The sequence below is a fragment of the Triplophysa rosa genome, linkage group LG18 (assembly GCF_024868665.1).
Source record: "Triplophysa rosa linkage group LG18, Trosa_1v2, whole genome shotgun sequence".
In the NCBI taxonomy this organism is placed as follows: domain Eukaryota; kingdom Metazoa; phylum Chordata; class Actinopteri; order Cypriniformes; family Nemacheilidae; genus Triplophysa; species Triplophysa rosa.
Window position 1 is genome coordinate 6,386,112 of NC_079907.1, and position 15,985 is coordinate 6,402,096.

General features: G+C 39.9%; 1 protein-coding gene across 9 annotated transcripts in view; it reads right to left on the minus strand.

The window, feature by feature from the left end:
- Window positions 1-6,422: 6,422 nt before the first annotated feature.
- Window positions 6,423-15,985, minus strand: part of rbfox3a (RNA binding fox-1 homolog 3a) — a 402,031-nt gene continuing 392,468 nt past the window's right edge. For 8 of the 9 annotated variants that reach the window (XM_057358078.1, XM_057358076.1, XM_057358082.1 and 5 more), the window contains one exon: window positions 14,839-15,858. In XM_057358078.1, the coding sequence (XP_057214061.1) occupies window positions 15,814-15,858 (45 nt within the window). In that variant the 3' untranslated portion in view covers window positions 14,839-15,813. Of the gene's footprint in view, window positions 10,068-14,838; window positions 15,859-15,985 lie in introns of those variants that run through there. The other variant, XM_057358077.1, reaches the window with a different exon arrangement.

Below are 15,985 nucleotides of genomic sequence, written 5' to 3' on the forward strand. Positions count from 1 at the left end.
AACGCATCTCGTCGCAGCCTTGAACATCCAGAACCACCCGTTCAGAGCAGTCAATACAAAAGACACATGGAGCTCGTGAGCATGACTGATTTCAACATATAAACTTGACACCGATCATGATAAACTTCCATAATAAAGCTAGAGGAAGGGTATGATGGGCTGCTCGTCACCATAGTTACAATATTCCAGCAAAATTACAGTTCCCGCTGTGTCTCGCTCTATTTTATGTGATCTCTTTAAACAGCAGTAAGGAACAGGAAAAATCCCTCTGTGGACCTGAAAAATAGAAGAAACAGAGATGAGAGATGAGTAGAGGGAATGGGTGCATGCATATTTCTACATTCTTCTTTTTATAATCCTTTCTATTCGGCGAACATCTAACTTCTTGCAATTAATGTCTTATTGTCTTTTCATCATTCACTCTAAATTCTGTTAAACACGACTGCTACTTTATAGCTCGGGGTAATGATGTTACTCATACAGTCGTGCAAGCTTTCTTCAATTGAACCGAGTTGAGAGCAATAGCGAGGGAGCAAAATGGAAAATAAAGAAAGACCGAGAAGGAGCGAGAGAGAGGATAACAATAACGTAACAAACCCAGCCTGGCATTATTATGATTGCGGGCTTCCATTTTAAATAGGCGTGCCGTAAGCCAGCTGTAGCTGTATTGAATGTGACTGAGACAGATGAGCTACCTTAAATAGGACTATTCTTCACAGCCACGAGTAAACACAGTTAATACTCACAGGCCTTGCAAACAAAAAGACAAATCCAGTCGGCTTAAAAACACAGTTATAGGCCTACACAACACACACCTCAAATCAAAAGACCCATGTTTTTTTTTAATGGGGTTGCAATTGCATAGAAGGTCGTTTGACGTTTTCTGAATCAACTGAGTCGATTCTTGGAACTGATACTAAACTAATTTTCATGATTTGTATGAAAAAATTAAATAAGAAAGAGGCAAAGTGAGATCTTGTAGTACAAAACGGTGCACTACTTTACACACTTACAAGATTGATGTAGGCCTATAAATGACAAGTCATATTTTCTATTATAAACAAATATTTAACATCATAACATCTCAATCTGAGTAGTCAGTTGACGGGAAAAATCTTTTCAAAAGGTTGTTCTTATTTAGCGAATCTCACAAATCGCTCATAATAATTAGGCGCCACCTACTGGTGTAAGGACGAACGAGTCAACAACAAACCAGTGAACAAATCTGAATGAATCTTTTTGGTGAGCAAGGAATCAAATCTTCTAATCAGCACAATCGTACGTGTTTACAATTCAGTTTTTAGAGTCAATTCTTTCTTTAAAGTATGAAACACCGAGCACTTGTATGAACAGATGTTGAAAAAAACAGCATATGCTGGGTTAGGTATGTTTAGATTCTGGTTTGCTGGTCACATGCTGGTTTAAGCTGGTCACGTGCTGGTTTAAGATGGACATGAGCTGGTTTAAGGTGGTCACGTACTGGTTTAAGATGGTCATGAGCTGGTTTAAGATGGTCATGTGCTGGTTTAAGCTGGTCACGTACTGGTTTAAGATGGTCATGAGCTGGTTTAAGATGGTCATGTGCTGGTTTAAGCTGGTCACGTACTTGTTTAAGATGGTCATGAGCTGGTTTAAGCTGGTCATGAGCTGGTTTAAGGTGGTCATGTGCTGGTTTAAACTGGTCATGTGCTGGTTTAAACTGGTCACGTACTGGTTTAAGATGGTCATGAGCTGGTTTAAGATGGTCATGTGCTGGTTTAAGCTGGTCACGTGCTGGTTTAAGATGGTCATGTGCTGGTTTAAACTGGTCCTGAGCTGGTTTAAGATGGTGAGGAACCAGCACATGACCAGCTAAGACCAACACATGACCAGCTAAGACCAACACATGACCAGCTAAGGACCTGCACATGACCAGCTTAAACCAGCATCAAAACATACCTAACCCTGCATTTGCTGTTTTTTTCAACAGGGAGTGCGAAGATGGAACCCATTTCTCATTAAGCTGACTGAACGTAGCCTATCTAAGAGGAAGAATTCACAGAGGGTTCGAGTGAAATAAAAGCAAGCAATACCACCCTATCTCTCTGCTTTTCCACAGTCTCCTTTTCTCTCTGTTGAAAGCTGGCAGTAGATCAGCAGTGTTGCTGTGGTGTGTTTGCGACGGGATTTGGAGACCTGTAGACACAGCACACACCGGGGAGGCGCCGCGTGTTTGCTCTTGTGTCTGGAAATTTGTGTGGGTGTCCGTGAGTGTGTGTAATGCTGGACAATGCAGTGTCGATGGAAGATTAGTGAAGTCAGTGCCCAAGGTGGGCAGACAAAAGCTGACCTGAGTTTAATGAGATCTTCAGCCGTGTATCTGTGTTTGTGCCTGTTTGTTTGATGGCTGAATGCTCCCTCTTGCTCTCGTCGAGCCCTCAGTAAATATTTACTCTCATTCGTGTCTGTAATCTCAGCTGTGTGGAGTCGACTTCCCTTCCCTTTGCTCCCTTATGGCTTTCTGTTCCCTCTTGATATTTCTGTGGTTTTGCTTTGGTGCACCTCATTGAAACGGATGTTGCTCAGCTCAGATGAGACGAACTGCCAGGCAAAAGCGAAGAAAAATGAAAACACATGAGGATATTCTCAGATTCAAAAAGGTTAGGCATAATGTGTGTGGAAAGTGAACTGGTTATTTTTGTGGTCAAATCAAAGTGTTTGCTAAACCAAATGGTTAATTAGTTTTGCTTTGCTACTGTATAAAAAGATATCAGGACTTACGCTTTTAAAGGTCCAGTGTGTGAAATTTAGCGGCATCTAGCGGTGAGGTTGCAAATTGCAACCAAAGGCTCACTGCACCCCTCCCTTTCCAAGCAATACATCGGCTCTCACAGGATGAAAATGTTTTTGTGTTTTCGCTTCTTTGCCGGAGGAGATAACATATTTACAAAATGCACTCTGTAGAGCTGTTTGTCCGTTTAGGGCTACTGTAGAAACAACATGGCAAATTCCATGTAAGGGGACCCGCAGTGTATGTAGATAGAAATAGCTCATTCTAAGGTAATAAAAACATAATGCTTCATTATGTAAGGTCTTTATACACCTCTGAAGACATAGTTATATATATTATATTGCATATCTGTCAATAGATCCTCCAAAAAATTACACATCGGAACTTTAAACGGAACAGTTCACCCAACTGACTCACCCTCATGCCATTACATATACAGTATTCCTTTCTTCAGATAAACACACAATTGTTACAAAACAACCGATGTTATATTTGATCTTCTTAAAGGTCCAGTCAATGAAATCTAGTGGCAAGGTTGTGAATTGCAACCAACCGCTCACTCCACCCCCCTCCTGTTCGAAACATTACGATTACGACGGCTGACAGAACATGGCGAATTGGGGACCCGCGGTGTATGTAGATAGAAATAGCTCATTCTAAGGTAATAAAAACATAACGCTTCATACAACACTGAAGACATAGTTATGTATATTATATTGCATCAATAGATCCTCCAAAAAATAACACACTGGACCTTTAAACGGGATCGAAAATTACATCCATGCATCATAAAGTCATATTTAAAGTTATCCAAGTTACTCGAAAGGGTTAATAAATATGTGATCATATTTAGTGAAATTATAACCTAAAACAATTGCATAAAGTCAAATGCAGCAGTGTGTATATCACTTAAAATCTCATTGGTTCTAGTTGTCATATGATATTTCCTCTCAAGACGTGCAAGAACCTATGAGATTTGAAGCTGCTACATGAATATATTATTAGAATTTTGAATTATGTTATTAGAATATATTACATTATTAGAACATAAAAGTTCATGAATAAAGCATGAATTGAAATGTAATATCTCACACACACCTAGGCCATTTAATGTTTTGCTTCAGAAGACATTTATTAACCCACTGGAGTCATTTGGATTACTTTAATGATAGATGTCTGTGCTTTTGTATCCTTGTATAAGAAATAATGAAATCCTTTTATTATAAAATTATTTGTGCTCAACCAAACAAAGAATACAATAGCGTTAAGGTCAGTAAATTATTGCAAACTATTCACTTTTGGGTAAACTATCGCCGTAAGGATGTCAGAGAGAAAAAACTACCAACAGATTGAAATCTGTTTTTGCAATTCCCAATATTGGCCTAAACTGCAAAATCGCAGCCAAAATTGTCTAGCCCGCACCTGTCTGAGAACGGGGAGGGGCGTCGGAAGACACTACCGCTCAATTTAAAATGTGAAACAGGTGAACATCTCGTCTGCTGGGTCTCATTATAATCCCGTCTGATGACAGACAACACATTACCGCATCGAAAAAGACCCTTTAAAAAGGGGGGATTTATTTTGTGGAATGAATTACAAAGTATAATTAAAGCTTTAATCTCCTTTTTCCCCTCAACAAAACAATTTTGTACGAACCCAGAGAAGCAATCCAAAATTAATTTACCGCACCAGTGATTAGTATTAATGCTTTGGCATTTTCTTCCTCTTTCATTGCTTGACTCTCTCTTGCGCCCAGCTTAGATGAAAGGATATAGCCTGTTGTTACACGCGATATTCATGTGTACTGTAATTAACACAGGCCTGCCGGAGCACAGGGGCCAAACTGCCATGTACCCTTAATAGCTTTCACCCTGGGACGACAGCTTTTGTCTCCAGTTGACAGGGTTAGGACGGTGTCTGAAACTTTGCTTGTCAGGGTTGTCAGCAACTTCTCACCTCGGCCATGAATGGATGATTTGGATTCTACTGTATATGGGATCATCGTGCTGCTATGGCTGAAGCATTTCGTTGTGTTAAAACTTGTTGTGGAGGTGTGAGTGCTTAGGTGTAACTGTGTTTGTACATTTTCTTTTTTTATTTAGCAGATAATTGTAAGTCTTCCATGTGCAGCTAATGGGAAGGGGCTGGATCATTCGATTACAAATAATTAGCAGGTAAAAAAACAATAAAAGCCTTTTTCTATTGTCCTACCTGAGCAATCTTTGCATTTCTTCTAAAAGAACAACAAGCTCCTCCGGTGACTTCCAGAAGTGTGGAGAACTTTGATTGGTCGAGACCTTCCACAGCCTGCATGAGCGAATGACAAAGTACTGAACCATGGGATCAATGTTGGAGGTGGAAAGCTGTTCGTTAGCGCAGGTACGTGAACATATTTGTGCTGTTTTGTAGGGTCTTTGAGGATCGATGGTGCGTTTGCTTTGTGTAGGTAAATGATCATTGTGGAGATGGACAGGACCACTTTGTCTTGTGGTCCCGGGGGAACAAAAGACAAATTGGTCTAAAACTCCCATCGTGCCTTTCACTTTCAATTCTATAACAACATTGGCAATGATGTATATGGAGGAGCCTCGACGAACAGTCGAGTCCAATATCTTTTGGCGGCACTTACAGGCTTAGAGAAGGTCAAGGGTTACTTTAAAATGGATCTTGTTTATCTTTCCAGCACTAAAAGCCAAGTTGCATTTCATCGTGCTGAGTCACAGAAAGCTATTAAATATGACTTTATATGGTAAAAGAATGTAGATAATCGTAAGGGCCAATAGTTGGTGAAAGGGCCACTTTTGCTGAAAGCTTAACAGGTGCACACAGAAATAAGGGTTAAAGTGATGTAACATCCACATTGTAGTGAACTACTTCATATAGAAAAACTCATTTTAGATAGCACTAGCATTAGTTACAGTGACCGCCATGCTACAGATACATTGGAGGAAGAATAGGATGGGAGCTGAAAATTACAGGTCGTGTGAAAGCTAACTAATTCAGATACATTTGGGCATGCAATGTTTTACTCCCAGATGTAGTGCACATCGGCTTTGCATGAATCAAAATGCATTAATATCATTAATGAGCTGTCGGTTTAACTGGCACATAATGGATTTACGAGCGGTTTGAGGCTCATTAATGTACGGCCGTTTTTGCATACTGCTTAAACATCAGCCCATTGAAGAAAAGAACAACTCAGAGGATTTATGAACTTAGTGTTTTGGGAAATCAAGCCTATTTCTGAGACGTTAGACATATTTCATCTGTGTTATAAGCAGTGGTTCTCAACTCGTGGGTCACAGGTCTGTCCTGACTGGGTTGCAGAGAGCAGAAAAACAATGTTACATGCAGAAACCATATAAATGTGCATAAACAGTATAGCAATAAAAGAAAACTATTTGCATATATTTAATTGTAGACGTCTGTGTATCTAAACACACATTATGGCATTTTGTCAGAAATCATTGTCATTTGGTAGAAGTATTCGTGACCCCTCATAAAAACCCTGAACAAATAAAGGTAACGTCTTTTCTTGAAATTTTAGTTTCACTGTAAAATCAAGCAAAACCAGTTGAGAACCACTGTTCAAGATTCTTGTGTACATGCAGGACATATTAACACGACAACCTGATAGAAATCTGAGACTCTGTTATTGAAGAAAGAAATATTTATTTATAACCATATTAATGATAGTAATAATAATAATCATAATCATAATAATATAATGGTTCATTAATAAACAGTACTGGTTGTCTGAAGCACATCAGATGCATACAGAAAGAAAACTGAAATTTAGAGAGTATAGATCCAGGACAGCAGAAGTTTAGTCATTTCATTTTAAATAGAATATATTGGTTTCTTTTTTCTCTCCCCCCCCCCTTTTTACGTGTACGTTTTGGAACATCTTTAAAATCTGAAAGAAAGAATGAGACAAAACCAAACCAAACCAAAGCAAGTGATTAAAATAGACTTGTTGTTGCGTAGAGCTTGTGTTGCACATGAAGAGAACCTTTTTTAATATAATACATCTTTATACTGAGATGACACAGGAAGTAGCTTTCATATATTTTCAATAGAAAACAAAGGGGCTGGAAGCACGCACACACATACACACACACAAGTACGCTAAATGGAAGGTTACTATCACTAAGACAACAAACTCAACTTTCCATTCAAACTCTTTGTGCTTCGGGGATCTGGCAATGACGATGAGGAAAATCGGAAATAGTTTTTTTCCTTTTTTGTGTTGAACTGGGCTGGAATACGCATTTGCCAGGAGAAGTTTGTCGTTTCCGTTGGCTTGACTGTGTGGAACTGTAAGTGTGCAGATAAAGGTGAGCTGCATAGCTGGTCTTAAACCCGCCCCTGGAGAGCAGACGACCAGAACAAATTCGTAAGACGTTTTTAGGTCTAAGTTCGCAGATACATGCACTTGAGTCTTAAGACTATAAGCAGACTACAGTTTGCATTGGTTCTCTGCTTTGGGTGGAGGAAGACAGTAAATGACTTTGGTGCTCAGGTTTATGGGTTGGCGTCACTCGATAGGGAAACAGAAACTTTAGGGAAGACGACAAGCCGAAAAATACAGTGCAAAAGCTGACATACAGTATACCTTACAGCAGGGTCAAAAACCAGAACGTGTAAACAAGTAATGTCTCGTACGGACTAAAGCAAAGAAATAACCCCAGAGGTCTCGGATCTCTGTAGAATTGACATCTTTTTGTTAGGTTGATCGGTCACAGTCTCTTCTAGAGCAGAATCCGCCACTCTGGTTTTGTTTTAGAGTCCCTGAAACAACACGCCTTGGCCAAAGCACCGCTAATGCATCGCTAACCTTCGCATCTGACCGGACGCCTCCGCTCTCCAGGATACGGAGGATCGTTTCGGTAACAAAGTAGTACAGTCGCTGAGATAGAATAGGAGTCGCCAGCTTTGTAGAAAAGAAACTTTCGTTCGGAGAGGAAAACTGCAGCAAGGAGGAGTTCGATCTTTATGGAAGGGAACACATCAGTCCTGTCGTGTAACACCTGAGTCCGAGGAAGCGCATGATTTTGCAAAGCTTGGGAATGCCATCTGTAGAGGTGAGTTATTTCTAGGTTGACTGAATGTACCGTTCCGTCTAACTGAGCCAAAATAAACACTGTAAAAAGTGAAAACGTGCAGTTGTTCGTTTGGAGAGACTTCGACCTGACCTGACCCTCAGAAATGACCTTATGCAGTCAGGTTAACTCAGTCATGTGAAATAAAAACGCAGACGTGAATAAAACCTGTACATTTAGATGGTACCGCATTGTGGGTTACACGACACAACATCTCATTTCAGGATAAATATGTATAACGGAGCAACCTTTTAAACCTTTTAGATGTTTACATTTTGCAACAAGGAAACTAAAAATAAAAAAGTGTTTTCCATAAAAGCATCCGTAAACCATTCCGACAGATCCGATCCATTTGTCTTTAGGTCATTGTCCTGCAGGGTTAGGATAAAGTCCGGCGTGCTGGAGTGCTCCTTGTTATAAAAGAGAGGTGTCGGCCGGACCGCGTCTCCGTCACGAGTCGGGTCCAGCTTCACAACAAAGACTCGCTTTACCACATATCCACACATTTACAAAGTACTGCTTAAAAAACAAAGACATGTACATAAAAAGTAGAATTACATTCAATAGCTGAACCAAAGACATACAGACGAACGCAAACGACGCCACACAAGTGAAAATCTCTCGGTTCTTGCATAAATCGCCGCCAAAAAAGTAAACCTGGACTACCATTGAAAACGAAAGATACAATCCTCTTCAAGGGTCGCAAAGTCACAAATAGATATATCCATATATAAATGTTTTTCATACTGGTAATACAATAATACAACATTAGTAAATGGCTACAATCGACGTTTGACCACGCTGAGCAGCATGTTATTAGTACAACGTTTAAATATATAATGATGCCACTGAAATGAGCTCGGTAGAAGTATAAAGGTAATACGTCTTTAATAAAACTTTCCCGTGACTAAACTGGCACTCATTTCACACAGTTTTCCACCTCGCACCGGGCAGGAACCCATTTTAAAGATGGATAGTGAAACTCCCGTGACAATACCGAGAAGACAGCTCCAATTTTCTTAATTTGTAGCCTCCTGACACCACATACAAAAGTGTTTACTACACAGCACGGCCACCTCCACAACACTACAATGAAATGCTTTTTGGTAGCCCTGGGCTCCGGCGGCTGTTGCGCCCTACACGACTCTATAAAGCCCCCCGCCTCCCCCCCCCCGACCTCACAACTCACACGCAAGAACACACGCACACACGCAACCTAGTAAAACCTGCATCTGTGTTTCACCTCAGTGGGCCGTTTCATATTGTGCTACAAACAACAGCAGGATGACAGGGTGGATGGATATCGAAAACAACCCCGCTCTCGTTCCCCACGTCTACGTCTGATGTCGACTGGGCTCTGTTCATATATTTACAGTGTCTTCTCTTGTCCCGATTAATACGACACCTGAATAGCAGGATGATGCAGATCTTCACAACCTGATGTTGGTGAGTTTTACTTGACATAGTTCATAAAGTGGATCTTCCCATGCAAGTCTGCCTTCGTTTAACATCTAGACGGGATGAATAAAAGGGGGACGTCTAGCCGCCCCCGCATTAGTGACATTTTCTCAAGGAAGCGATGCGGTTCGACAGGAAGTTGAACCCGACAAGATCCCGCTCGTGGAAGACCCAGCTGTGCCGTATTCGAGGGGCCGCATGGAATCGTGTGTAAGGGGCCATCAGCCTCTCTGCCTGGGCCGTTTCGATCGGTGGGAGGGGGGTGTGAAGGAACGACACGTACACCGCCCACCCCCCCCTCCCACAGCACGAATTCATCACTCTGTTGCTATAGTGATTTTTTTAAACTCCGCTTCTCTTTTATAACATATTTATACATACATATATATCGCTATATAGATATATACACTCATCTTTTTCATCTTTTTGAAACCGTAAACTTAAAAAAGTTTAGAAAAATAAAAAGTTTTATGATGACGTCTCCTCCTCTTCTCCACACCGGAAAGGCTGTCCCAGGTGAAAGTTTACCCCTCTTCCCATCCACAGCTTGGCTGTGTCAGTCTCGTGTCCCTACAGAGATATAATGCCTTCTCCTGACAGCCTCGGTGTAAAGATCTCCTCTGAACTTCTTTTTGTATGTTTTTTTTCCTATTCACACATTTTCACTTTTCTTTATCCTTTTTGTTCCTTTTATCTGATGTCCATCTCTTCTCCATCGTCGGCTTTCGTTTTAGTTACTGTAAATAGAAACGAGAAAAAACATGAGCGAATCTGCATTATGTGACATTGAGCTACATGCAAATTGTGCTTAACATGCGAATACTGTGGGACCTTCCAGAGCTTTAAGACATAAATGCTTTTATTTTTGATTTCATGTTTCCAATTCTGTAAAAAGTGAGCAAATTTCACGTTTACCATGTTTTTTCATTTACAATACCATCATTTTATTACAAATAATAATATGGGTAAAATATTGCGGTAAAACCACAGTAAATTTGTAGCTATGGATTTACTACAAATACAATAAAAATGCTTGATTTTAGTTAACCCATGGTTCATTTTCGTAATGGTTATGGATTAATAACGAATAATTTTGCTTATTCAAGTTAGTAAAGCAGAATCCTAACTACTCCTTCATTTGACATCATAATGCGTCTTTCTTTTCAATCATTAAAAATCCCCAAACTCTTTTCTTCTGTGTTTAAATTAGATTTCGAATCCCAGATTTTCACTGTGCTCTCAACCCCACCGTATGAACTAAAAGAAACTAATTACACAAAAAACATGCAAATCGAGTAGCAAGTAAAACATATTCGGATTACATTATTTTTCATGCACCAGCTCGATATCAGACACAATCCTTGGGTGCAACACTAAACACACATTGAGGAATTATCTCCGTAATCTCCGGAATTATCTGAGTAATTGAAGTGAAAACAATGATCGGCAGGAGGGGTTTCCGCAAAATGTTCAGCATAATGACTCGACGGGATTGATCAGAGGCATCGCCGGAGCCGCTCAGAGCACAAGGAGGCTGAAAAGACGTCCGCCGGACAGGAAGAGGGGAGGAGACTGGGGTGTCCTGGGGGCTCTCATCCTGACAGAAGCTCTCTAATTCAGGGAGATGTGGTACTGTGTGGAAGAGCCTCAGAAGAGGCAGTGGGCCGACTTTAATTTTAACACGACTTTGTAGTTCTTCACCCATCCCTGGAGGAACACACAGATGTGCTCCGGCATACTGATCATGCCCAATGACAGGCCTCTGTTCTCCGCTCTGGGTGTATTATCTCTCCGACAGACACGCGAGGCTCCTGAAGTTTTTGCTTGACAAACATGAGCAGAAATAGATGGAGGGAGACTTGATAGAGCGACTGTGCGAAAATCGTTGGTGGGCAGCCATGCCGATGAAAGCCAAACAAGCCGGTGACATGATACACGTAGACCCCCTATTCATCATACAAGTCTTATCAACTGCGTAATAAAGAGGACTAACACATGACAAAACTGCCAGCGTGTGAAACGCAGGTATTTTAATTAAAATATTATAATTTAAAATAAATATGATTTATTAGGAGTGGCAAAACAAACCAAAAACTAAACATATATGTTATCATTTTCCTTTTATTTAGACACAAAAACCGTAAGTTTTAGTTACTTTTTTATTTTATGTATATAGCTTTAACTACTGAATCTTGGAAGTCCAAAAGCAAATGGATACTGTATATGTGACAGCAGAATGGTTTTCAACAGATGGTGCGATTTAATATAAGCACGTGAAATGGACAGCAAGTACACATTTATTACTACGGTTTATACATATAAAAGAGGTTTGCGATATGTGCTCACATATATTTATATATAGTATTATGTTCAAATAGCACTGTTTTTAGATTTTTTTGTTAAAAAACATTTTCTAAAAATCCCCTGACAGAAGAGAATTGCACAATGAAACAGCACATTCAATTGACACAATTTTAAATGACCTTATAAAAAATGCAAAACGTTAATGAGGCAACAGCGGATGCACGGCGGATTACATTAAACTGTGTTATTGTCCAGTATTGCCCGGTTCGGGTCTCATATGCTATTTAACACCAGAAGGTAGACAGAAAAATGCACATATCATTTAGTTATGACTTCAGTGTAAAATAAAAAAGTAAATAAATACAAACATAAAATACATTCTTCTTTCTTTCAAACAGACCTCGCAGTAAATAAGCAATTGTGCCATCAAATAGGAAAAGATGAAAGATTGCGAAAATCAGTGGCCATTTCGACTGGCCCTTGGCCCAGCGTGCCATCTTACAAATGACTGCATTAACAGAGCTAATTAAACAGCCAATCCTTTAATGGGCCGCTGTGGCGTCCATGCAAGACGAAGACCTCCATCTTGTCAATCTGCAAGCTCACACATTCCCTTAGATGAGCGCAAACTGTTTTGTCAGCAATCATTTTATGCCCAGCGCTGTATTTTCTATCTCTGCCTAAACGCTGGAGTGAAATAAATGGGTGATTGAGTCCTAATTTAGTCGCTTGATTAGTTTAATTGTCTGAAATAGAGATGGAAATGCCTTAGTTGAGAATATGATCGTCTTTTGCATGGATTAACTCAATTACTGGAGATTCATTTACAATTCTGCATAAATATCGACGAACGTTCTTATATGGTCAAACTAAACATATACTGTATATGACGTGGATAGATACCCAAAAGAGCCAGTTCACCTCAGAACATATCTGGTGAATGTAAAAGTCAATTAAAATTGTGTCCGCCACAAAGGAAACTGAGGTCAGAGGGCTTCCGAATATTTGGAAAAAGGACATCCATTTAAATAGCTCAAGAACACACAGCACAAAGTTATCGACTCGAACACATTTCGGCATAATATGAACTATCCTCTCCTCGCACAAGGTATAAACAAATTTGATTTAAAGCCTAATACTGTATATCATATAAAAATGTCACCACATAATATTGTTTAGGGTGTTTTTTGTTTGTATGTCTACAATAGAAAATACGTTTTAATCTCGGTTTTAAGCATAAAGTGGTGTTTCTGTCTTATTTACGTTGTCTTTTTCAAAACTCATCAACACCAAGAACACAACGTGAATGGTAGGACAGAATCAAAATAAACCCACACAACTTGAATGAGGAAAAACAAAAGACAATCACATCTGAATGTTATTTACAGTGCATAATATTTGGGGTAGCACTGGTATTCCATTTCCACAGAGAAAGAGCTTGAATTTTGGTTTCGGGGTGTTCTGGTTAGACTTCACAGCTAAACTTGAAAAACACAGCTCTCACATTACAAGGCATTTTGAAACATGTGGATGTCCACAAGATGACATTTTATTCATGGTACAGCTTGAACACATCTACACTGTGCATCTCATTTTTTTTGCCGTTTCCCCCCCGAGCAGCGAGTCGCCGACTGCACGGGGAAACCAAGGACACATTCGTTTAGGTGAAATATTGTGTCGCTCTTTAGATTTCTTCCTACAAAGGTGGAAAAAAGCAATGCATCTAATCTATGTTTTACAATAGGCTGCCTGTGATTTCACACTCACAGGAGAATGGGGTCTAGAGAGGCAGCCACAACAGCTATGGTAATAGACTGAGCAGAACGCCCGTGCCATGCGCCCGGCCAGCCTAGTGTATCTCTAAATGAGATCAGTGGTTATTGACTCAACGCTGTTATCTTTAATCTGTGGAGTAAATTACTTTGGATGCTGCCTCTCTAACCTGGTTTCTCCTCTCGTCTCCTATAACTCCACCCTTACGATTCCATTTTAGGGCTGCGGGCTGCTATGTACTGGACCGGGTGTGAGCGTGTGTGCTCGTGAGAGGTGGAGACATGATCAACGCCCTGAGTGGAAACGAGGGCGACCCTTTTTCACTCGGGGGATTACTGCCACCCTCCACTCTTCCTTTCTTTACTCTCTAAAGGACTGACATGTCTTATCAGAGGACCTGTATAAAGCACAGGGCCTCCAGGGAATGTCACTTTGGGGGAAAATCCTTAACCTTAGTGCAGAGGTGCGCTTGCATGGAGAATGTTAGATCTTTAGGATATGAATCGACTGAGAGTGCAGTATTCAGAATTGAACAGAGAATCGCATTTAAAATTCCCATTCATTTTTTTTTACATTATTGAGGTGATTTGTCCTTTTCCTATATCAAAATACATTTTAAGCTTGACCAATAACATTTCAAAGATCTACGTCCCCAAGCGTTTAACACATAACTCAACGACGAATCAATACCCGAACATGTTGTTTGGAACACCATGACTGATATTCTCCACAACAGAGCAAAGTTCCCAAGAGATTCAGGGCGTCTTAAAAATACAACACCCCCACTATCATATCTCTGTCTTTTAACTCATTTTCAAGGCAGACCGCGTCTTCCGAATTAACATAAGCGTGATGGAGATTTCAGCGCTGAGCAGTAATTGCTCCTCCTGTCATCTCTGTTGTTGCAGCGGGACGGTGGACGTCTCATCAGCTAGAGGGTGCAATAGACCGTGTTGTGCGGAAGACTTCTCTTTTTCCACATTACTGCACTACGTTTATTTACAGAATGCTTTCCGAGCAGCAGAAGCGGCCTTGATTAAGTGCGCGCTTTTTATGTGACATCTAACAGATTAAAACTGAAGGAAACCATGCTAGCGGCCGTCCTTCATGAATATTTGCTTTGCTACCGGAAGATGCGTTTGTGTACTTGTTCTATTGGACGTATTAGTCAGACTGGTATCAATATATCATAATAAATAAAGAAACACTCCTAATAAAATGCATCTCGTTAGATTATTTCCTCGTTAGATATTACGCTTTTATTGTTATTGCCTGTACTGTGACTAATGGGAAAAATAGATATTCGTAGATTTGCATATGTGAAAATGGTTATTTATTTAGGTACTGTTTGGTGTTTTTATTGCTTAGCTTTGAAAAATGAATGAATAAAAAGAAAACATTTTACCCTTTAAAAAAAGAAGAAGAAAATGATGTATTAAACTGCATTTTAATCTGTGGCAATGGAATACTTGTTTTTTTTACAAATATAAATAAAGAAACATAAACAGCAGTCTTCTCAGATAACACACAGCAGCAATCGTACAGCCATGAATGTTCATCGAGTTACAGCACAATATGTCAACAAGGGCGTAACAGAGGCCTTGAGTGACAGAGAATTATTCAAATGAAATGTGAATCACTTTAAAACAGCATTAATAAAAGGTTTCATGTACTGCAGATAACTATTGGTTTTAATACTACTACAATATATTTCCAGTAAACAATCATAGACTCCATAACAGAAAGCTGGAGGTTTGTAAATAAATGTTCTTATGCATATTTTAGCCTTAAATAGTATTAAAATAAATAAATAAAATAAGTAAGGCTATATTAGTCATTTACAGGTATGCAAACCTTCTATATATGATTTTCATATTTTAATGAATAGCAGACAGGGTTTAGCAGACCCATGAGGTCTTCAATGCAAACACTGTGAATATATGCCTATGGGATTATAGCAGTGCTGCTGTTCTGCTTAAATTGTTCATTGCTGTGCCATTTACTAAGGCAAATAAACCCACTTCCTCTCGCTGTCCACATAAATCAGCTGAGCTCATGGCCATTAATCCAAGCCCGACTAAATGAGAAAACTCATAGGACAGCACCCCCCCGCCCCGTCTCTCTCTGTCACTCAGCCCCTCCCCTTCCAGACCACACATTTCAATACAAACAAAACAGATTTCGAATCAATACTAAAGCAACAGAAATGCCGGGTAACCTCATGATTGCACGTGATATAAAGAGGCTTCTCGTAAATGTCAAGAGATTGACAGACTGTTCAGGGTCGCTCATGACCTGGAGGCTTTTTGCTCTATTTAGTTTCCTGGGAAAGGTGGAGGTGGGTGGGTGGGTGGTTTGTTTGTTTTTGTTTTGTTTGTTTGTTTTGTCGGGGGATTGATTCTCTCTCTAGTAGGGTGTGAAGCGACTGTACCCTCCTCTGTATAGGCTAGCCTGCAACATCAAAGATGAAAAACAAGAAGGTTCCAATCAGTGTCAAATAGATTTCGTTGGGGTGTTTTTAAAATTTTCCTCCCTTTTTTCCCTCATTTAAAGTGGCATGAATTTATGCTTTAAATTT